The sequence below is a fragment of the Lepidothrix coronata genome, unplaced genomic scaffold, assembly GCF_001604755.1.
Source record: "Lepidothrix coronata isolate B3197 unplaced genomic scaffold, Lepidothrix_coronata-1.0 Scaffold175, whole genome shotgun sequence".
Lineage (NCBI taxonomy): Eukaryota > Metazoa > Chordata > Aves > Passeriformes > Pipridae > Lepidothrix > Lepidothrix coronata.
Genome location: NW_016690355.1, coordinates 1,335,059 through 1,359,049, shown reverse-complemented (window position 1 = coordinate 1,359,049; position 23,991 = coordinate 1,335,059). Strand labels below are relative to the sequence as shown.

Here is a 23,991-nt window from a genome sequence, read left to right as displayed (position 1 = left end):
GAAAGTTCTTTTCTTTGTAACATGCTGCAAGTGAAACAACGACAGAATCGTGTTGCCTTTTACAACCAAAACTTCTGCCCCTTTCTGATTCCATGCAGAATCTAACCAACTGTTGAGCTACAGCAAGTATTTAACAGTCCTCTAATGGGTTTGCTGAAGTTTTTGGGCTCCTGAGAGGTAAACACAGGAGCATAATTGTAACCTGCCCGTCAGTAAAGTTGTTTATAAACTTGAGGCTTCAGGTGAACGCTCTTAGAAACTGTCTTCAATGGCAATAATATATTGTCTTTATAAATTTCACACTTTTTATGGTTTAGGTAGTGATTATCTTCTTAAGTGGAGATATATCTCTGTAAATGCATGGCACATAGGATGTTAACCAAGTTTGCTTCATGTAGACTAATTGACGGAAAATCTGCCACATACTTCCAGTTATTAATTTATTAATGCAAATATTTCATTCAGACTTCATAAAAAACCTTCCGCTAAAAAACTCTGAAGAAAAAAACTTTTTTTTTTTTTTTTTTTTTACATAATGTACATTGGATTGTGTCTTCTGCCTCCTAAAGACTTTCCCTGAGACACAGGTCAACATTGCAGAAAACTTTAAAAAGTCTGTGTCTTCTTTGAAATTACTTTTGGAATGAAGGGGACATAAAAACTATAAAATCCAAAATACAGTTTGTTTACATCCATCATCATAACTGGTGCCATGTTCAGATATAAAAAATGAAGCACTTGAGCAATTACAGACCAAAGCCCATCCCAGACAGAGATTTGTCAGTGGCTAAAGCCATAAGGGAACAGTGTGTTTTCAGCAATGAGCCTGAACTGTCTTAGGGATGCACTGAGCTGTGTCTGCTCCAGATCTGAGTCTCCAGGGCATCAGTGAAGTGACCCATCGGGAATTTGTAGTATTTGCAGGGACTGAATCACACATTCTGGCTGCTATATCTTATGCAACGAAAAGAGTAATAGAGTATAAACACAGGTATTGCGAGTTGTGATCAGACTCGTGGTCTCTACTAGTTGCTGTGTTTTGCAACTCATATTTTGATCTAACGCTTTGTATTACTGCAGGGAAAAGGGTAAATAAATATCATGCTTTTCAGAAATGAGTAAGTAATTGCTCTTATCAAAGTGAATCTGAAATCAGATGCTGTGTATCTGATAAAGTGAAAACCTGAAGCTCCTGGCTGGTCTGCTTCCTGCACTCACCATAGCCTGGGTATTTCTGTGCTGGACTGGAGTCTGTGACAGAGACACACCAAAAACTTTGTGTGTGTCAGAATAAAACAAAGGGCTTGTTCTTAACTTAGCACTTTATCAGGAGCCCCTACAAAAAGATGAATTGCGTGTTTTACAAAAGTTGATAAAACTGTGATTATTATTTACACTGTGGTGAACATGACAAATTAAAACCACCATCTGATTTGGGGGGTTTAATATAGGATCAGTTTCTTCAGTTTTTAACTTCTTTGATTGACAGAAGCAATGACTGGCTCAACAAGAATTATCTCCAGTTCATGGCAATATTATTGTGTTCTCAATCTACATAATTGTGGATTTCTACTTAGAATGCAGCAAATTTGATTTAGAATGTTCTTTTAATTGAAGCTTTGGAGTAGAACTTGAAATGCTGGAAACCTTATGGATCATGTCAGAATTATGAAATAAATAAAATCCTTTTCACTATTTGTCAGTTGAGTTGAAAAAAATAAAACCTTAGGTTTGCTTTCAAATTTTTAAGTTTGGTTTGAGTGAAGCACTTATTCAAAAACTGAAAAATTGCAGGTAACCAATGTTTTAAACTGAGAAAATAACTTTTGCTAAAGCCAGACTTAAGCTATATAAATTTCTTCATTCTGGAAAAAAAAAGTTTGAATCATTGTAAGTAATTAAATGAGAAGGACAAGATGTGCAGAAGGGTTTATCTGCTGTGCAAAGCTGACACCCTGTGTTTTACCAGCACGTGACCAAACAGCTCCCATTTGATGTGCTCGGTTTGACATTCACCATGACAATTCTGAGCTGATGGTAAAGTTTGGATGGTCTTTGCATATGTAATCACATAACATTTCTGTCACACTGTGTAAGCAAAAATAATGAGCTGACTGAGGAGTGTGTGGGGATACGTGCCACAGTTTGCAGTTCCAGGGACTTTTACTCTTTTTGGCACTTTTGGATTTGTTTGCACGTTGTTGCTGTTTTGCTTAAGTACATGATTCCATTTTTTAATTTATATTATTTTTATATTTATATATAAGGAGATAAGTATAATGTGTTTTAAGATATTAGTGCCATTTCTCTTCTAGTTATGAGTATACTGAAAATACTTATTTTCCTTTTAAGACTCTTGGAGAATATATTGTTAGTCATTGAGTCTGTACAACTGGTTGCACAATTCAGGTTTGTTTTAAACAGTCATAACCTCTGCATTAGCTTCAGAAACAAACCCATTGGGAAAAGGAAACTCAAAAGATGAAGCAATGAGAAAACATTTTATAACAGTCTGTGAAAGCACTGTAATCCATCTTCTGTGTCCTAAAAAAATGTGCAGAGTTTGAGTTTTTGGTTGTGGGGTTTTTTTCCTTTTGGAAACATATACTTGGAGAGACAATTATAAGAGTTTTTCATAAGGACGAAACGCATTATAGGCAGAAATTATTCCTGTAAGGAAGACAAGAGCAGGCCTTGCAGAGGGGACCTGGAGGAGGGTGCAATGCTTATTCATGTATTTCCTCTAAACTTCTTTGAAAGTATTGGGACAAATTCTTTTTACCATTTACATGAAAGGAGCAGTGATTTAGGAATAAAGGCAATATGGTCGTAGTCAGGTTTCCCTGAGATTTACAGGATGTCATTTAGCAAGTAATCTTGTCTTTTCCCTTCTAAACGTAGAACAAGAATAACAGTATTTCCACATGGCATAGGGATGCCGTGAGGTTTAAAACCTGAAATGCTAAAATGATGGAGGATACACAATGTAGTAGTGGCCAGCACAAGGTACCCAGGTATTCTGTGGTTGAGAAGAGGTGGGATTATGGCCTCATATCTTCCTGAAGTGGCCAGTTTTGGAAAGGGCTGGAAGGTTTTCTGAAAGCAAAGGTCAGGTTCTGCAAATATAAGCTCATTGAGTGTGAGCCATATTTCTGGAAGCAAGAGCTATTTGAGTGATTTATGAGGCTTGTAATGGAATCTATGATGCTATTCTGTTTTAAGGTAGTGCTTGGGTAGACCAGTGGCAGCAGCATAGTGGTGATGATAGAAATAAATAAACAATGACAACAAAAAAGCAGTGTTCTGATGTCTGGTTGAAAATGGATAGAAAAATAATTTATGCATAAATCTAAAGCCATGTTTTATTTTTATTTCTTTCATTACTGGAAAAAAGGCAAGAAAATTTTTTTTTTTTTTTTTAAGTGCATCACCAGTGCCAAGATTTTAAGTCTGGGCAGTTGTCTGCTTTGTTGGTTGGGTCACATAAAAAAAATAACAGCCTTCTCCTCAAAGTTTACTATTTTGATATTGAAAAGATGTAATAAATGGATGAAAAAAAAAAAAGAAAAGGACAGAGAGAATGAAAGGTGGATGAAGCAGTGATTACATGGTGTATACTTGTAGTCATTAGCAATGTTTGTAGACGGGGAGGAGTTTATTTTTTTTTTTTTGCTCAAACCATAATATGAAGCAAATTACTTTTGTAGGTGCTGTACAGTGGTTTAAGTGCCTTGCAGAAGTTGCAGCATGCTGATGGCATCAGGTGGTGGCAATGATTCCTCTGTTAGAGGGAAGGGAAAAAATCAAGAAAACAGCTTAATGTCCCTAATATAAGAAGCAATTTCTTTTTCTCTCCTTAGCAACCCTAAAAAAGAGGCTATCTCATCTAGTAAGGTACATGATGTGGTTTTGTTTCTGAGATATTATGTGGAACAATGAGGTATATGTTTGCTAACTGTGCAGGTTGTGTTTTTTATTATTGAAGATATTTTTAACTTTTCTAGTATTCTCTAAATTGTCATTCTCAAGCTGTATTTAAATTGGACTTCATATGCAGATTTTAATTACATTATAAGCAAGTTCAATTTATTTAGCAATGTGGGTTGTTTTTTGGGAGGGTTGTTTGTTCATTTGTTTTTGAAAATTTAATGTCTTCTCCTTTTCCCCTAATATGTTTGAGATGAAGACAAGCACTTTTGTGCCCAATATGAATATGTCTCTATAATAGAATGAAATACTCTGTGGCCAGTATTATCTTCTGATTAAAACTGAATGTAATAATGCCCTCTGGGGAAAAGAAACAGATTGATTTATGGCACTAGGTCCTGTCATGTCCTGCATATTCCTATTGTCTAGACCATATATTCCTAAGAGCAACTACAGTGGGCTCCAAATGAAATTATCCTACAAAATTATGACCTGCATTTTACCTGCAAGAAGCTACAGCATACTCTGGATCCCATGAATGACAAATGTTACCTTCTACAAAACATGTGCAGTATGAGTTTCCTTTGTTCCCCAACCCATTCTTTAGGAGTTGTCAAAGATAATTCACTTCTACATTATCTCCCCAAAAGCACCATTAAAGCACCGTTTCTTTGCTCTGCCATTACACTGTTCAAACTTTCTCTGGAAGTCATTTTCCTTAAGTACTTTATATTGTGAAGGTAACTCTATTTATTGACGTATCTTTAAAACTGTAATAATCTACTGCTTAGCATCTTGACAGGAAAGCATTTAAGTGACCTTACTTTTGTGAGATGATGGTTTGTGGAGTTCATAATCCATGCAGGGGGCAGTCCTAGGGAGGTGGGAGGTTGCACACTTTTGGGTTTGCTGGAAGGTGGTTAAATGAGGCAAGTGTCACAGCCTAATGCTGCCATGTGCAGCTCTCTTAGGCCATGTGCTTGATGGGATGCCTATTGTACCTGAATTATGCTTTAATTTTAACAGTGGGTGACTTAACTGCTTTGAAGTAAATAACTGGGTTTGATTTACAGCCTCTGCAGATTTATAAGAAGCTTTTGAATGTGCAGCTAAAAAAAAAAATAGTACTGTTATAGCTATGTACCTCTATAAATCTGTCTTTACTGTTCAGCATGTGCGTGGCTACTGGGACCCCATTACGAGTTTACAATCACTGGGCAATGTGCTTGAAGCTCAGTAATGCAGAAATTAGGAATGTTATGGTTTTCAACTCTTCTTACTTGTTTTTGACATGAGACTGATGCAAGAAAATTCACTCTCTATAAAACTCTTAACAGTCAGGATTGAAAGATAAGGCCATTCATAAGGACCTTATTTCGTTATGTCGGACTTTTTCCTTGCTCATTTAAGCTGTTGGCATCACAACTAGCTCTGTGACACAAGACCCAGTAACAGAAAACTTCATTCATCTTACTCATTCCAGAAACTTGATGCGTTTTGTGATAGAGTCATTCTATAACACAAGTAAAACAAGAAATATGAAAAAGGATCTAGGAGCAGAATTTGCCACCCTGCTGTAAAATTTCAGGGAAAGACACAAGCAGACCTAAGGTCCACCATTGTCACATTTCCTCTGAGTGCTCTGTAAACAGAGGGGTTTGTTAGAAGAGGAAAATGTGAGGGGCTTTTTTGTTGTTTTTGTTGTTCTATAAATCCCAGGATTCCCAGTGGGAGGAGGAAGTTTATCGTTAAATCCACGTTTCTCTCTCATTATCTGCTGAATTTGCAGACTCATATTGAGCATTAGCCAATGCAGACTCATAGAATCACAGAATGGTTTGGGTAGAAAGAGACCTTAAAGTCCATCTCATTCCAACCTCCTGCCATGGACAGTGAGAACTTCCACTAGACCAAGTTGCTCAGAGCTTCATCCAACCCAGCTTTGAACACTTTCAGGGATGGGGCATCCACAGCTTCTCTGGGCCAGTGTTTTGCCACCCTCATTTTAAAAAACTTCTTACTTATATCTGTATTTTGAGCTGAGCAGTAAATTTCCATAGTGATCTGCTGCACTGCTAAAGAGGCCCCAGAACTGGTGTCTGTGGCCTTACCTTGTGATTAGTGCTCAGATAATAGTTCACAGCTCTGAGGACTGACAGGGAGTTTGTAGGACAGACAGTGTCATGGTCTGCATGGTGTCCTTTGAAAGATGCAGAACTGCTAATTTTAAAAACTCCTCAGTTGTGGGAAGCTTCAGGCCTTGGATCTTCTCAATGAGTGGGGCTGCACCCAGTAGAAGGATAAAAGTCTGATTTTAAAAAGAGTGAGAAGAGTTCATATAGAATAAATCACAGACTCATAGAATCACAGAATGATTTGGGTTGGAAGGGACCTTAAAGCTCATCTCATTCCAGCCCCCTGCCATGGGCAGGAACACCTTCCACTATCCCAGATTGCTCCAAGCCCCGTCCAGCCTGGCTTTGGACACTTCCAGGGATCCAGGGGCAGTCACAGTTTCTCTGGGGAACCTGTGCCAGGGCCTCACCAAAACCCAAAGGTGTTCTCTTCTGTACCTGGTTGGAAGTCAAAGTCCTGGGTCTCTGAGTGATGGAATAGACTCTGGATCTCTGAGAGACTCGGTGTCTTTTAGAGCTATCAGGATGCTTTTGTTGAGTGTTCATAATGTTTAGATTAGGTTCATATTTTTGAAAATTCTTCAGCTTGGGGAGACTACTGTTGTCTCAGTGTTCACATTCATAGTTTTTTAGCATGGTATCTCCTAATGTGCTGTAGGGTTGGAAGAAAGCCAACGATATTTTTGTCAGTAACCCAGTTTGTTGAAATTTAAATTATGTTACTCAGCAAAAAAGAGGAAAAGCTTTCTTTTCTTTTGAGGAACATGAAGTCTGGATGCTTTAAATTGCTTATTTAAATTTAGTATGTTTTAGTTTCTGCACTATACTTTTAAGAAACCATATCTGAGAAGGATGATTTCATTCGGAGGAATCAGATATTCGAGGATGAGTCACTTGAAAAAAGATGGATGGATATTTTTCATTTGATTTTTCATTTTTCAACACATGCAATAATCACTCTGGACGTGGCTGTTAAAAGTTTAGACACCAGTGTATCTAACTTATTGAATGGTGACATCTTTAATAAAAATCATAGTTTGTAAATGGCGTTGTAGACATAATTATGGCAAATTGCTGTCAGCAGAAGGGACACGGAGAAATCTATGCCAGCTTAAGTTTCCCAAGCCACAGAGTCAGTATAAGGTTGTCTGGGCTGCTAATTAGGAGCATTACTCTCAGAAGAGGCACAGCAAAGGCAGTGCTGCAAGAAGATTTCACAGCCTGTCATTTTTGCGTGTTTTAACTACTATTTACCTGGTCTCACTGCATACTGGAGAAAAAGAAAGGCTTGCTGCTCCTGCTCTTGTTCATAACTTGACTTTTGCTCATGTGGAGGCAAAAAGTCTATCTCCTATTACTGTTGTTCTTTGTAAAAATATTTGATTATTCCTTTATAAATACATAGTTTAATCTCCTTTTTTTTCCTAAATAAATAGTAAATTAAACTAAGTCTGGTTATACCTGGCACTAATATTACTTATCTACCCTATACGGTTCACAAAGACTCATCTGCCAAACTCCCAGCTTTCAGTCAAAAAATTAAAGCAGCTTCCTAGTCATGGAGAGGTAAAATGGATATACGTGGAAAAAAAAGAGAAACCCTGAAGACTGAGAAAATACAGGCAAAGGCAAGATGTCTCGAATATCTTGGCCTATTTTTTTTGTTATCTCATTTTTTGTCATTTTGGCTTCCAGATATATATCTCTACATATCTACATATATATCTCTACATATATATATATTAACCTTTGTTTCAGTCTCACCTCTTTTGACTCATCAGGAAGCACCTGAGCAGCATCCCTCTGTATTGCAACACCACTGGGGCCTGTGCTGACACCTTCCATGTGTGAGGATGCTCATTGCAGAAATGTTAAGCTCCTGAAAGTTTTATTACAACTTCTCCAGAGCATTTATTCCCCAAGCATATGGTCAGCATTCCAAACAACCGTTTCACCCTCCTCAAAACCACCCACTTTCTAGAAAATAAATTAGATAAGTGGCTCTTTGTAGAACTGTCTGTGACAGCACTGAGCTGCTCTTTGCAAAGTGGAAAGATACACCTGCCACTTTTTAAAGCACTGCCCCTTCTCTCACCTCCCTTAATCAAGCCCAGAATATAGCAGAAAATTCCTCTGTGGAAGTTTGGAATGTTACATTTATTCAGAAGAGATATGTAAGGGTTATTGGAGAAAAAGCAGTCAATCAAAATAATAAAAATAATTCTTCCTTTAAGATAAATTTTTTCAAAAGAAAAAAAAAGCAAGCATTTTTTGTGAAAAAATAAATATTATTTGTAAGCATTTTCTAATATATGTTACAAATATACAGTAATTTGGGGAAAATGCAAGCAAAAAAAGAAAGTATGAATAAAAGACACGTATTGATAGGACAAGGGCGAATGGCCTTAGATTAGGTTTAGATTAGGTATTAGGAAGAAATTATACCCTGTGAGGTTGGTGAGGCCCTGGCACAGATTGCCCAGAAAGGTTGTGGACTCCCCACCCCTGGAAGTGTCCAAGGCCAGGTTGGACGGGGCTTGGAGCAACCTGGTCTAGTGGAAGGTGTCCCTGCCCATGGCAGGAGAATGGAACAAGATGATTTTTAAGGTCCCTTCCAACCCAAACCATTCTGTGATAATAAATATTATAATATAATATAATATAATACAGATATAATATAATCAATATAATATAAAGAAAGGTCCAAAACTATGCTGAAAGAGAAAGGATGATACATGGTTCTGATCTTCCATACTAACCTGCGAAGAAATGGTCACACACACCTTGAGTCTTGAGTAAATTTCCATTTCAGTCATGTTCAGAACAAGGACAGTTTTAATGTATAAGGCAGTAGAAGTCAAGTTCTTTCCTTTAAAATAGTGAGATATTGTCTATCTCTTTCATTATTAACAAGAAGCATATGGAGAGTGCAATGAGCATTTTTAATTGTAATTGTATTTCATCCAAAATCGTTTCCCAGTTCACTCAGAAGTTTCTCAAAAAGACTTCAACAACTCCTATGAACTCCACTGAGTAGTTTGCTTAGATCAGTTAAAAAACAAGGAATGTTTATACTGAAGTGCATAACTGGAAAAAACCTATTAATTTTTGTTTCTAGTCTTTCTTCAACATTTGGGAAAAATGAAATCTGTTAACATAATACTGATTTTAATAGATGGTACATGTGCAGAATCCTCAGTTACAACAGTAATATAATACAAGAATATATCACTGCTTTTCCCTCTCCTCTGTTCTCTGAAGTCTTGTGCAAGTCTTGATTTGAAATGGAAATAAATGTAGCAATTCCTACAGTACAAGATGTATGTTGGTAAATCAAAGTGAAAGAAGACAGTCATTCTCCATGGCTCTGGTTTTTATAAAATATGGTTTGGCCATAAGACATGTATTTCCAGCACCCTTTGAAGATTTAGCCACCCTCATATGAAATTGCTCTTTTCTCTAAAGGTCTAGTAATATTTGTGTGTATAAAAGAAATAGGAAAAGTTTACTTCCAGACATAATTTTGCTACTGCCCACGGTCTACATAATGTCATTAACTGGAGTAGAATTTAAACTATATGATGTCTTAACTATTCTTTATGAAGTCCTTTAGAGGAAATCCTAGTTTTTAGAAAGTAATAAAGGAAGGATGATCACATTTGACAGAAATGCTCCAAGGAAACTGTTATTAATATAGTAAAGAACCCTCAAAAATTTATAGAAGATTGCTCAGAATAAATATATGTGGGGAAACATTTCTTTTTAGGAACTTCTGAAACTGCATGAATGAAAGGAAAAAAGATTAATTACTTTAAAGATATGAGTAGACTAGACATCTGCACATAGTGGGATTTATATACGAATTCAGAAATAGGCATGAAATTAATTCAGTAACTTCTTGAGTGCAAGAAGTTTTATATATATATATATATATATATATATATATATATATATATAAAGTCCCCAGTGCAACCAAGCCCTTATCTCCATGGTATACAGCACATGCAACTTGTGTGATAACTGGGGAACCATTCACAGCAGCTTAAAGCCCAGCTGCCAGCAAAACCATGGAGATTAGAATGTGATTCACAGCATTTGTTATCTGCTGAGTGGATTTTTCATGCAGAATATAATTTGACGGGGGAGTGGACTTGGACAATTCTTTATGAACTTCCCCTGTGATAAAGTGGATGTGCCCGATACACTGCAGAGGGCATGGTACGAAGAAGACAAAACCCAAACCAGATCAATGGTATCTACAACACACAAATGGTACTGTGTGTTCAGTGTCCAGGTTAATTACTAGATGACAGTGATGTACTGCCCCAGAAGGTCTGTTTTTCAGAGAAGTGTTCTTTGCATGGTAGGACATCTCTCTGAATAGGTCTATTCTTCCTCTGAAGAAAAGTAATGTGAATGAATGTATTTTTTTTTCTGGAAACTGTGCTTAAGTCTTGAAACATGGCATGCTTTGGAATGAGCAGCTTTACAAGGAATGGAGTTGTAATAACACTAAATGTCTTAAATAACTTGTGCTGCTGGGACCTCAGTGCCCTTCCCAAAGACATCCTGCTGGGGAAGGGAAATTGGATAAATAAGTGTTAAGAGCTACCAATGCTTTTTGACACACAGGTTACAGTGTGGTATTGCTTTAGGATGTCTCACTTTTCCTGGACTGCTGAGCAAGCTCAGTTTTAACTATTGGATGCAAATTTCTAATATGATCTTGAATTAATCATTCTTGTTTTCCATTAAAAAAACCCTGTTTAGTGCAATTTCTTGCGATATGTTAAGGAATAACTAAGGAAAGAATAGAGCAAACATTTTATAACTGTGAGTATTGTTAACAGATACAACAATCTGTGTGTGATATGCCTTTCATGTCTCTATCACATTTATCTAAAAATAGGTACTTTTCCCACACAGTAAGAAGAAAACAGCATCCTCCTCCAGCAGGCTGCTACTTAACCTTGCTCCTTTTCATCCACTTCCCAATGTACAGCAATCTTCTAGAGCTCTCTTTGCAGAAATTTAATTACTAGTTTTATTTCTACAAATGTTTAAAATTGAATCCCTTTTGCACCTTTCATTCTTTATAAATGATGCTTTCCAAAATGCTTCTATTACATGGAAGCTTATCTGCAATTTTCAAAAGCCTCACTGAATCAGTGAGCCATAAACTTTTCATTCCACGAATCCAACTTCAGAAAATAGTAAGCAGACACATTGAAAATTCTTAAACTGTTATTGATTTCCAGAGACACAGAGTTTTGGGGGTTTTTTTCCCCGATATTTTTAAAAGCACATCCTATGTTTTGTTTGGACAAGCAAAAAAATCCAGGTTTTCCTCACTATTGTCCAAAATATATCAGTGCTCACACATGTCTCTCAGTGCACCTGACATTGGGCTCCTTCTTGAGGTTGAATACTGGAATAAATGGAGCATTTCTTTATTCTGGCTCAGCAGATCTTTGTAATAAGAGCTATCAGAAGGGAAAAGGCACAATATTCACTTTGAATTAAAAGGGAAATGAATAGTGGAAGGGCAGGAATCAAAGAGAGAAGGGGCAGCAGTGACCTGTGTAAGGAGGTGGCTGTGGAGGAATACACCTGGTATTCCTGGTATTTCATTGAATAAATCTTGTTTATCTGCACTTTGAAGGACAGGACGAGTCTCCATGTCTGCTTTAAGTATTTAGCGGGTGCATGACTCATAAGCCCTTAGTTATTGTCAAAAACTTAATGTCTACAGTTATTGCTCAGTCAAATTTACTTTATATTCTCCAGTACAGCATTGACACGATGGGAGCAACAGTTTTGTGTTGGATTGTGGAAAACAAACCTAAAAATTCCACATGTGAGGGCTGATAGAAATACAGAAACTGAAAGCAAAAAAAAAAACAAAACAAACCCTACTGTGTGAAATGATAGTTTATCACATCTGGCTTCTCTCGTCATGATAGAATCTTGAAACAGGAATCCTGTCAACAAGAATAGGAAGAAAGGGAATCTTAGTTAAATGAAATTGGTAAAGTTATGTTCTTTGCACTTCTTTATACTTTTGCTTACTGTAACAGTACAGCTGTGTATGGACAGGTCAGTTGACTTATAAGAAATACATGGGATTTTTAAGGCATTTACAAAAAGTGTCTCCAGGATTCCACAAGGAAAAGAACTAACTGTTTGAAACAGTTGTTTTGGTGGCTGAGAAGCTGCTACAGCATCCAGGGAAGGAAAAACTGCATAGCTGTTAATAAATATCTCTATATAAAGTATCCCGCAGACATGTACCTCATTGCTGCTTATTGTGGTGGTTAAATCAGTAATCTGGCAGCATCCAGGTACCTCAGAACCACAAAAAAATAGTGATTTAAATGAAAATGAGTGAATACACATGTATCTTCTACAGTGTTTTTAGGCATGCATATCTACCCACAGGGTTTTTTTTTTTATTTCCATGAAGTACTTATGATCTGCTTTTAGTCCCCTTAAAATATAAACAATAAACTCTTACAAGCTTTACCAATGTAGCATCCCCATGGTGTAACAGACATCCTAGAACACCAACTTCAGAACTTGTGTGGCTTCAGAGCTGCCTCCCCCCCTGCAATCTTCTACTATCACCATTTCAGACTCCTGTCTCACAGGTGCACCATCATTCAGTGATGTTGCTTCTAACTATGCCTTAAAAAAAAATCACAATGGCAAACTTTAAAATATTTAAGAGGACTCCAAACAAATGTGTATCGCGCCACTGAAGTTGCAATCAGACTTCTGTGCTTAAAAAGGAAAAATTCTCTCCAACCACTATTTGTGTATTGAGGATTGGATTCCTTATCATATACCATCTAATGCATGTAAAACAGCTGGAGCTCTTTAAGTGAGTAGAGCATCTGCTCAGTGAAGCAGCTGGCAGCCAGTTATTTGTATTGCAATTGCACTCCTGAGCCTCTTTTTTCTTTCTTTCTTTTTTTTTTTTTTTTTTTTTGGCAGATGTGCAGCAAATAGCAATCGACTGGATCACGGGGAATTTTTACTTTGTGGATCACGTCAGTGACAGGATCTTTGTTTGCAGCCAGAACGGGTCAGTGTGTGTCACCCTCATCGAGCTGGATCTGAATAACCCCAAGGCCATAGCTGTTGATCCAACAGCAGGGTAAGGTTACTTACCCGCATTAGCATTTATTTTACATGCTGCATGCTTGCCTGTGACTGAATATACTTTCTGTTTCCTTCAGGTGTTTAAAAACCTATTTTTTCTCTGCCATATTGAGTTACTTGCATAGTTGCTATAGTAAAACAGTAACGTGTGGTGAACTTGGAGCAAATAGTTAACTACTATAATTGCAATATTAATTGCAACATGTGCCTTGTAACTTCTCAAAATGGAATGGAAACTGAAAAAAACAATTTTCTCCCTACTTATCATAAGATTTGCTTTTGCCTTTGCTTTTCAGTGAAGTGTATTTCTAAGTAGAGTATGTGAAAAAGGAACTTTTAAAGGATTTTTATGCTGTATCCCCTCAGTTGCATGAATATTGAAAATGGGTTTAACAAGTTTATTTGCAAAAAAAAGTGGAAGAATTTTTACTCGGCTTTAGAGGTCAGCTGTAATGGTAAAATTACATTGTATTTGCTGTTTCTCTTCCATAGAAACATTCCACATCACTTAGGAATAAAGCTTTGCTTAAAATGCAGGGTACTAAAAGTTCTCCATTCTGTAACATCCACCAGCTGGGGAAGGTTTTCAAGTAAAAGCATAACTAAATAGGAATAGGAACAAGAATAGGATCAAGCTAATTTAAAAACTAAATTTTGGTGAGGATTTTCAAACTGGGATTTTTATCTTGATTTTATTAGTCAGTAAGTACTTTAGACTGAAATGCCTGGTGGAATATGTCCTAAGCTGCCATAAGCCCCTTCTCAATAAATACAAAAATATTTACTGTAGAACAGCTTGTCATCCATATGTGGACTTTTGTCACTCTTTATTTAAAGCCTGACCGAATATTAAGATGTATTATCACAATGACTTAAATTCTGACAGGAACAGCTTGCCTGTAAAGTTTACAAAGAAGTTTGGTATTCCTGAGTAGAGCTGTATTTCTCTCTGCAGCAGATGGTAAGTTTGACTCGATCTGACTGCAGAGTTGTTTTAAAAGAAAAATAAAAATTCACGTAGAAATTGATTTTCTGCAAGTTCTGGTCTGAAAGAACTTGAAGCTTTCAAATTTGCCAGCAGCAGCCTTTTTTCCATACGTTTGCTTGTACATTCTTAGCTGGATTTACTACATGAATCCAAAGCTTGTCATTATCTAATCTTATCTGTCAGGGATGGACGAATTATATCCAAGCCTTTGGTGAGGAGGGATGGAACAGAAAACGAGAGACTGTTTTCCTTCAATTGTTACCTGCTGGCTACAAACCATTCTTACTCACAGAGTTGCCTTTTTCAGTGCCATATGTGAGAGGAATACTGGCTATTTTAGGTAGATGTAAGTGCTGGCCTCTAGGAAAGGCCAGGAGTGATTATGTTATTTTACAATGGGATTATTCCTAAGGAATATCCATTTATTTCATGGTGGAAGCACTCACTGGAACATTTTCTCAGAATACATGGTTTGCATGTATTGCAGCAGTTATTTCATTACTGTTTTTATTGGCAGTTTTATTAATTACCCAATGTGTTGTTCTGTTAATCGAATATCTAACATACTGATAAGCTCCGACTTATATATTAGTTCTGCTGGTTTTTGTCTGGGTTATAATACAGAATGCAAACAGAAAATCAAAAAACATTCTGGCTATTTAAAAATGTTTTGCTCCCTTTTTTTTGTTCTTTTTCTTCTTGCTTTTTTTCCCCTACTTTGTTTTTTTTTTCTTCTTTTGGTCTTTTTATTATTTCACATTGATAGTAGTTAAGACTAATTTTGGTGTCTTGACTAAAAGTGTGGCATAATAAAGTATTAGTGTGGCATTGCTGTTTGGGTAACTCGCTGGTTTTATTTCATTTAAAAAATCACAAAAAAAATACTAAAAAAATATTGCAAGCTGAGCACTGAATGAGTTGCATCAAAGTGTGTGTGCAGCAGCTTCTTAAGGAAGTTGTGTTTATGCACTGTAAGCATACGATTATATACTCATTTTTTTGGAAGGGTGGTTGTGTTTAAATATGAAGCCCAGGTTGTTCTGGGAGGTTTTATCTCCTGCAAGAATTAAATATTAAGGTATTAAGTGTAAGGTATTTGCTCCTGTCACATGTAATGCTGTCCTGGTATGTTCAGTGTCCCTGATGTTCTTCTACAAGCTGAAGGTGTGCTGTCACAGAGAAGACCATTTCCTATATTAAGAAATTCAGAGTGTCATCACAAGCCTTTATGTCTATGATAAACTTCCTGTAGTAGCACAGGGTCAAGCTCTGCTATTCTTGCATGCTCATGTCTGTGCTGTGTTTAATTGTTTTATGAACCAGAAATTCTGATTTTATTCATAAAACAACTAAAGCAGTGGTGGAAAATGTCTTCATTCCACATAGTTCCCCTTGCAGCACTCAGGAATATATTTTTTGAATGTGGTTAATTTTACATCTCTGTGCCTTCAAGTTTTGATAGATGTTTGGTGCTGATGGTTTTATATATTCTTCTATGAGCTTACAATGGAACTCGAGCTACTAAGCTTCTTTCATATCATACAGTGAATGAAAGAACTTTTGCTATTCTTCCAAAACTGAACTTGAAGTTGAGAAAAGAAAGATTCTGCTATTCACACAGCTCTTGCAGAAGCAAGTTTGTTATGTGTCTAATCTAAGTATGTTACTTTGGTAGGATTTCAGCACTTTTATCAGTCTGAACTGTGTTTGATATTTTGATTGTTCCAGACTATGTCTAGAAAAATCCCCCCACCAGAAAAATCCCCCCCTCTACTAATGAACTTACCCAGTTAGAGGTTTTGCAGTACTGATTATCTGTTACATCACCTAATTTTAAGTTCAGAGTAGCACAGTGTAAGTACCAGACCTGTGTTAAGGAGACCGTAACCAGGGACAAAGTATGTGTTTCCACTGATCGCTGTGAGTTCTTCAGAGCCCAGACTTGGCAGTGAAACATGGATTGAAGAAAAAGCTAGGACAAGGTTAGTAGGAAATAAAGTGGCAACCAGAAACAGAGAGGGAGAATAAATAGTTTTGCAATAATATTTTATCTATCAAATGCCTTTGAAGTAAGATGTTTGGCTCCATATGTCTGCAGGTGATAGTTTTGATAAGTTTTAATATGGGACTTTTTTTCTTCAGTGGTCAAGAAACGGAAGCGATTACTTTTGCTGGTCCTTGAAATCGATGTAAAATTGATGATGGTGCTTATGACTGTCACATGAAACAAATATAAGCTGAGTTAGAATGAGTTTATCTCTAGCTAAGGTCTTCAGTAGCTCTGCTGTACTCGTGGGGAAGGGCTTTTTAAAGGATTCCACCTAGTTTGGCAACCGGTGTGCATATTCATGAGACTTTGATCACCGCACATCGGTGATGGGGAAGGTAACACATTTAAAACTCACAAGAGGATAGATCAGATTTAGGTTCTCTCCCAGCTCTGCCACAACCAGCTAAATGTCTATACACAAAGCATTTTATTTTTTTTATGACTCTGCATCTCCTTGTATTTAATAGAAAGCATAAAATAGCTCAAGCTATCTGATATTTGAATGCATTCAGGAACATTAGGAATTAATATTGTAGAATGCAGTTCTAACTGTATACATCTACATATTTATGCTGTAAATATGTCTACTTAATTACCTTCACTGTTCAAGGTAAATTGTTGCCTTCTACTGCACTGCAATGTCAATGGAGAATGTATAGCAACATTTTACAAGGGAAAAATGCCTTGGAGTAGGGGAATACTGCAGTCCCCTCCCAACAGGAGCACTTGAAATGTTGAGTCCTGATTGTACTCCTTAGACATTCAACATACATGTAGTAATATAAATACCAGAGTCTCTTAATTTCTTCTCATATCCATTTTCTGTTTTCTTTAGGAATGCCGGAAAATGGGAAAAGGCAGGAATAGAGGATAGGGCTGCAACCTCTGGGCTGCTGCTGGTTTCAGAAACCAGCAACTTGTACTGATGGCTCTGATGCTGTTTGGGATGTTGATCATAATTTTTACTATATTTCACAGGCTTATGGAAAGAGATGAACTTTAAGGATAACGTTTGAAATGCAGAAGGTATTGATCTATTGCCCACTTACAAAACTTTCCAAACATAACGAGATTTGTGGATAAAGGGCACGTAGGGTGAGATTACGAGGATGTGCAGATCAAAGCTAGCGTGTGGAAAGATATGTGGAGCAGTGTGGAGCAGTATTGGGAGTGAGGAAATGGGTTAGACACCTCCTACATGAACCTCTGTAGAATCATCAGAGAATCCCAGAATGGTTTGGGTTGGAAGAGACTTTAAAGATCATCTCATTCCACCCCCTTGCCCATGGGCAGGGACACCTTCCACTATCCCAGGTTGCTCCAAGCCCTGTCCAACCTGGCCTTGAACACTTTCAGGGATGGGGCAACCACAGCTTCTCTGCCAGGGCCTCTCCACCCTCACAGGGAAGAATTTGTTTCTTATATCCAGCAGCTCCATGTCTGTCTTGTGCTGAGGACCCCAGAGCTGGACACAGCACTGCAGGTGAGGTCTCACCAGAGCAGAGCAGTGGGGCAGAATCACCTCCCTTGACCTTCTGGCCACGCTCCTTTTAACTCAGCCCAGGACACATTTTTCTTTCTGGGCTGTCAGCACACGTTGCCAAGTCAGTATAAAAACAAGGTGTATCGAGGGGGGGAAGAGGATGAGGAAGAGAAGAATTGGAGGGGATGTCCAATTAGAACATAAAGTCATTGAAACTTGTAACTACCATTTAAAAGTTACATTAGTTAACAAAAGGGAGAAAAGATTTGCTGCTTTACAAAGGAGATGTGTAAGCTCACATTTTAATACTGCAACAGTGTGTGTCATGTAAATATTTGAATAAATCTTTTAATCGGCTATTCCTTCTGCTGTGGTGTAGAAATAAAAAAAAAACCACAAGCTCCGCTCATTTCTTTCACAAAACATTTGTAAATGCACACAAGAAGAGATTGTGATATGATGATGTTTGAAGAACAACAGCTATTAATGTGTCATGGTGTTACGTAGCATTTCTTGGTAATGTTAATAAGTCAGGAAAAAAAGCCAACTGCACAACAGTGAAAAAATTTATTCTGTTGCATTTTAAGTCTATATTAGCAATCAGTTGATACCTTTGTGATTCACAAAGAGGAACAAGGGAAATGGGAGGAGAATTAACAGCTTAAGTTTTCCACTTCATCATCTCAAGAATTTGTTCTGAGGAAAAAATATGAAAGTATTATGCCATTAACTCCTCCTGGATTCTAAGGATTCTAAGCATAGATTTTTCTGTGGCTCGAATGAAAGCCACAGTATGAAAATAATAATGATAATTAAAAATACATAACTATATTTTTGAAACAGAGTGGGGAAATTTGCCTCAGTCTAAAATTTCAGAAAATAGGAGGAAGGAAGGGGTAAGACAATGTTTTGAAGTGCAGCCTTTCCTATAACAACAGAGCAGCAGCTTTAAAATATCATACAGCAAAAAAAAAAATTATAAAAAGCAGTTGTTTCTGGCCTTTAAAGATTTTCTTTTTAGCTTTAAATTTATTCTGCTTCTGAAACAATTCTGGTAGAGGTAAAAGGAAGAAGTTGGGGGTTGGTCGTGTCACCCAGAGCAATTAGCTGCTATTGCAAATGTTCACACTCAAGCTGTGTGTGATTGCCCTCATGGGATGTTTGCATTTATTGGACAGATCAAAATGCAATGTAAGGTCCACTGAGCAGTTTGCACTAAAAAGCCAAGGGAATGGGAAAAGTTTTATACTTTGTTGAATGAAAAGTTCTCCTTACCAGAGAGCCGTGCGTGGTAGTGCCTGGGGTATGGAAAAGCCCTCCCAGAGGATGGAAAACAGCCCTTAACAGGTCAAAGAGATGGAAGGTATAAATAGGAGTTTCGGGCTGACAATTCAAGCTGTTTGGTATCGTGGGAAGACATGTGAGCCAGTAAGAGCTATCCTACTTGGTGGGCTTTTAGACAAATGCATGGGTGAAGTCTCTGATGGAATGTTTGATGGGGCAGAACCTGCGGCCAAACCTGAAAACCTGTATTACAGATCCCACAATAGCCAGGAAAGGGCAAGTCAGCTGGTGAGAGAGTGGAGAGAGACCTTTCCAAATCAGCGTTGTTGAAAATAATCGTATTTTTCTTGTTTTCTGTACCTGTGTCTTTCAAAAAATCAAATCATAAATGCACTATATTTTAAACACCATGAGTAGAGTTTGCATTCACCTTATTTGCCTTGAGTTAAGCATGCTATAAGTTTAATGTGGGGGTAAGAAAACACACTTGCAGAGTAAAGCAGGATCTCCCAGTGTCTGATTTAGCCTGATTAGTGAAGGGGTCCCCATGTCTGGGCTTTGGAAGGACGTGGCCTTTTGCTTCATTCCTTTTCTGAGACAGGAACTGGACAGGGCTCATGATCCCCTAGGGTTTGCTCTGGTAGGCAGAGAGAAAGAAAAAAGTCTTCAGCCTGACCTGGCAGAATGGCCTGACAGTGTGATAACTGGCAATTGGATTTAGAGTGATTTCTTGAACAAGGAAAAGGGAGAAAAAGTCAAAGAACTTGATATCAATGAGGAGATGAAGTTCCTTACAGGGGAGGAAGAGTAGAAATTCAAAAAGCAGGTGAGGTCAAACCAGTATATATTTTTCTTTATTTGCTTCATTGTTATTTGGACAGGGAAGTCTTTCAAGATAAAAATAAAACATCTGCACTTATTGTCTGCTGCCTGTTTTATTCTCTTTTTAGTCTCTTGTCTCTGAGCTTTTATAGCAGCCAACAGGCTTGGGAGAGATCTCTGAGTCTTAAAACTTCTTTTTTTTTTTTTTCCCTCTTAGATTAGTCACCATTTTCTGCTGATCAAAGAGGAGAGTTATAATCATTAAAGCTCACTTTTAAACAGCAAAATCATTAGTATTTTAATAACATGCCATTATTAAAAGAACTCAGCTCCTTTTCTTGTCACAAAGATTTTCAAAGAGCTGTAAGATACATATAAGACCCACTCGCTTCTAGAAAGTTTTAAAAATGACCTGAAAAAGAATCTTCTTCGTTAAAAAAAAAAAAAACACACACAAAGAAAAAACCACCAAAAAAAGCCCCAAAAACTTTGTAGTAACTAATCATAATATGAAAGTTTTCATTAAGAATTCAGATTTACTTGCTCATCCTTCCCCTCCACAACCTCTCTCAGGCTGTGAACAGCTGGAGATGGTATAACAGTGGAGCCAAAATGAGATGAGAGAAGAAAAGATACTTAATCAGACCAAAAAAAAAAAAGAAAAAAATTAAAATTACATTTCCCTTTGTTATTATCCCTTTTAGCTCAAATGCTTGTGAAACATTTATGGGAAAAGATGTTTTGACTGATCTCAAGTTTTAGAAAGCTGCTTCCAGTTCTGTGCTGTTCCAGCTTTTAATTTTAATTGTTGTAACTAAGCTGAGGCATAAAACTCTGTCACCTTTACATTTCCCCCTGGATCTTATCTCCTTTGAAACTTCTATTCTAGTGCAGCAGCACAGGTTTGCTCACTAGGAAACCTTGTGGCTGCTGCTCATGATAAGAAAAAGGAACAAGGGGTAATGTCATCTGCTCTCTCCCAAAATAAGATGATATGATTTTGCATTTATGTGCAAACAGAAAATAGAAGAAATAGTGGTCCTTTTCTTCAATAAACTGAAAAATAAATAAATAAATTTTGATTTATGAACATGGAAAGATAGGAGCTTGTATGAAAAAGTCATAAAATTCATCTGAAAAGTATTCAAAGTCACTGATAAAACTGAAAGAATCAAAATATCAAGCACGTGACATAACTGCATTAAAAGGGAACTCATTAGCTAGGTCAGGTTATTGGTTTGGATCAAAGTGACAATTATAATCAAAACAATAAAAATAGAATAAACTTGCACAGGTTTGGTACGTGCATGTTCCCAAGTGAGTACATTTGCTACTCTGCATGCCTTTTTATTAATCAAATATCACTGAAATTAATAATTAGTGACTAAAATTAACATCCAATCTTCTGTATATGTTTGAAGGTAGGCTGTATTTGGTGCCCAAAACAAGCTGCATCCAACTAATAGCAACGACAAACTGTGAATGAAAAAGGATGTGTCTTTCCAGTGATCATAATCCTTTTGGAAACAGTTGGCAAAGGGAACACTGGCAGTGTCATTAAAAGAGTTTACTGATGTTCTGAGTGATGGTATTACCTCATAATCAGTGCTAATGTGTGGACAAAAAAGAACTAAAGTAATGAAGCATGAACTTAAATAAGCTGTTTTTCTTATGTAGCATGTGCCCAGTAATGGATTTCGTGTGCTGCTACTTGTAGGAACAACATTTGAGTGGTGTCAGTAAATATGGAAAAAAAAAATCAATGGGAATACAAAAACATCGATGAAATCACAAAATAGCTGTAGCTTTAAAAAAAAAAAAAATTAAAACAGCTTGTAAGCCAGTAAAACTTTTTTTTTTATTTATTGAAAGTTTGATCCGGAGGACCAGTGTTGTGCCTCTCTCATGGGCTCGGGTTCTGCTCACACCAGAACTCAGCTGTCATCTGACAGCATCTTCATTACCCAAACCAGCTTTTAATGGGGTGTCCCTGGTGCTTTTGGTCCCTGATCATCTGAACTGTCTCAACAAACCAGGCTGAACACATGAGCAGCAAGGACACTAATAAAGCTCCATGAGCTGGATTGCCTGGGGCAATTCACAGCTGATGCAACGTGTCCTCCCACTTGAGTTTTAGTCTCTCTCTGTGTAATTGGTGTAGTTACTCTTCTGCCTGTCCTCAGATCCCTCTCCTTAAGTCCTTAGCTAATTAAACTTCTGATCAAAATGCTCATCTTTTACAGAAATTACTGTGAATCTATGAATTACAAATTCTTATTTGTGAAGGAGATGGGCATGTTATTCTGCCTGGTATGGAAGTCTTGAAGTACTTCTCTTTATTTGCTTTTTTTTTTAAAATAACTGAGATGTCCAGGCAAAAGCTACATGATTTAAATCACCCTATCAGTGATTTTCTTCAAGTTGAAAGCAATTAAGCTAGAGAGAATTGAGGCCGCTTTGGTTCTGAATGAGAATATAAATGGGAGTTTAAGGCTCCATAATGCAGGGACATTATGTTCATGTCCATTTGAAGTCTCCTTTTTTTTTTTTTTTTCCTTTTATTACCTGATGGTCTTATTATCTAACAAGCTTCTGTAAGGTCATTCGTGTTCAAGACAGATTCTGATATGAATCAGAGCACTTCATGACTGGAAGACTAGAGCTGAAATTATAGCTGTTTAGGACCCATCTTTTTTTAAGATGTACTTGTATTATTCTGCACTAGAAGTGTGTGTATGTATATATAGATATTGAGAGAAACTTTTAATTTTCTCTAAAATGAACAAAATGCAAATAATAACTAAAAGTTTATGTTTAACACAGATAGTGTATTTTGATGTTATAAAGTTCCCCAAATTTTTTTTTGGTGATGCCCACATATTTCTCGTGTCTTTGTACTGTAGCAGTACAAAATTGTTTAAACCACAGATTTTCTAATAAGCTGTTTTCATGCCATTCTTTTCTTTATCATTTTCTTCTTCTCTGAAGATAAATCATCACCTGTGTATATGCCACGTTTGAAGTATAAAAACATTGAATCATTAAATCATGGAATATCCTGAGTTGGAAGGGACCCACAAGGATCACTGAGTCCACTACTCTCTTGTTCTGGATTATCCAGAACCATCCAGACTAACAAAAATGATGAGAACCATTCAGTTACCTCATCGGGATGATGATATCATCCTGATGGAAACTGCTGTTCTCTCCGGGCTGGTTACATGGATAGCTCGTTTTTAATATTGATTTTCCAAAAAAATTTTGTTTTTCTGAGGTTTCTTGCACATCAGTGCCCTTGTTGCTATGCTCAGTAATGTAAACATGCCTTACTGGAGTTCAGCTGCAATGTGAACCCTTTTGGTGGAAGACAGATAAAATTTGAAGGAAATCTGGAGTTGAGATTAAATGAAAGATCTGAAAATAAAAGATCTAAAAAAACCCCCCTGTGGCCTGTGTAGATCACAGGAACCATGTGATCTAATCCAGAAGAGAGAAGGCTGAGAAAACTCATACTGTTTTCTCTAAGAGACTGATAAAAATAGAAAGGTGGTTCATTATTCTTATTATTTAAAGAAAGAACAGGAAAAAATAATTTACATTAGCAGAGACTGATAAGTACAGGAAAAATGTACAAGGCTGAGGAGATATTAGAACATAAATAATTTAAAAATTGGCTTCTCTGTCATTAGGGACACTTAGGACAATGTCTGTCTGGCAGGGATGTTCTAGCCTTGTGTTACACATCCTCAGTAAGGGAAGCTGGGTATGTGTACAGGCCTATAAGTTAATAATGTCAAAGAATGGGATACTAGAAGAATAAATATGAATAAATCTATTTAGTAAAATTTCAGCATTGCTCTTTAAAAAGTATGGCTGAAACATCACCAAAGTAACAATTTTGGTTTTGCACTTGAAGGAATTTGAAGGATTTTAAGGAAAATGGGTCAAAAATAAATTTTAGGGGTTTATTTTCTTTCTTTTAGAGATGATAGAATTTGCTGCAAATGAAACTGAAAACCAAGTTTTAAAGGGATTTTGATTAAAAAAAAAATACAGTGGAACATCTTCAAAAGTTCCAGGGGCTGCATTCTTGCCTTTGTGGAATTGCCTCCATTTTAACAGAGATTGTGATTGAATTGTA

At 36.9% G+C, this 23,991-nt stretch overlaps 1 protein-coding gene across 5 annotated transcripts in view; it reads left to right on the top strand.

Moving 5' to 3' along the window:
- LRP1B (LDL receptor related protein 1B) overlaps window positions 1-23,991 on the top strand; it is a 675,815-nt gene that overhangs the window by 374,963 nt on the left and 276,861 nt on the right. For all 5 annotated transcript variants that reach the window (XM_017830208.1, XM_017830207.1, XM_017830205.1 and 2 more), the window contains exon 6: window positions 13,056-13,218. In XM_017830208.1, coding sequence (XP_017685697.1) covers window positions 13,056-13,218 — 163 coding nt within the window. The remainder of the gene's footprint in view (window positions 1-13,055; window positions 13,219-23,991) is intronic.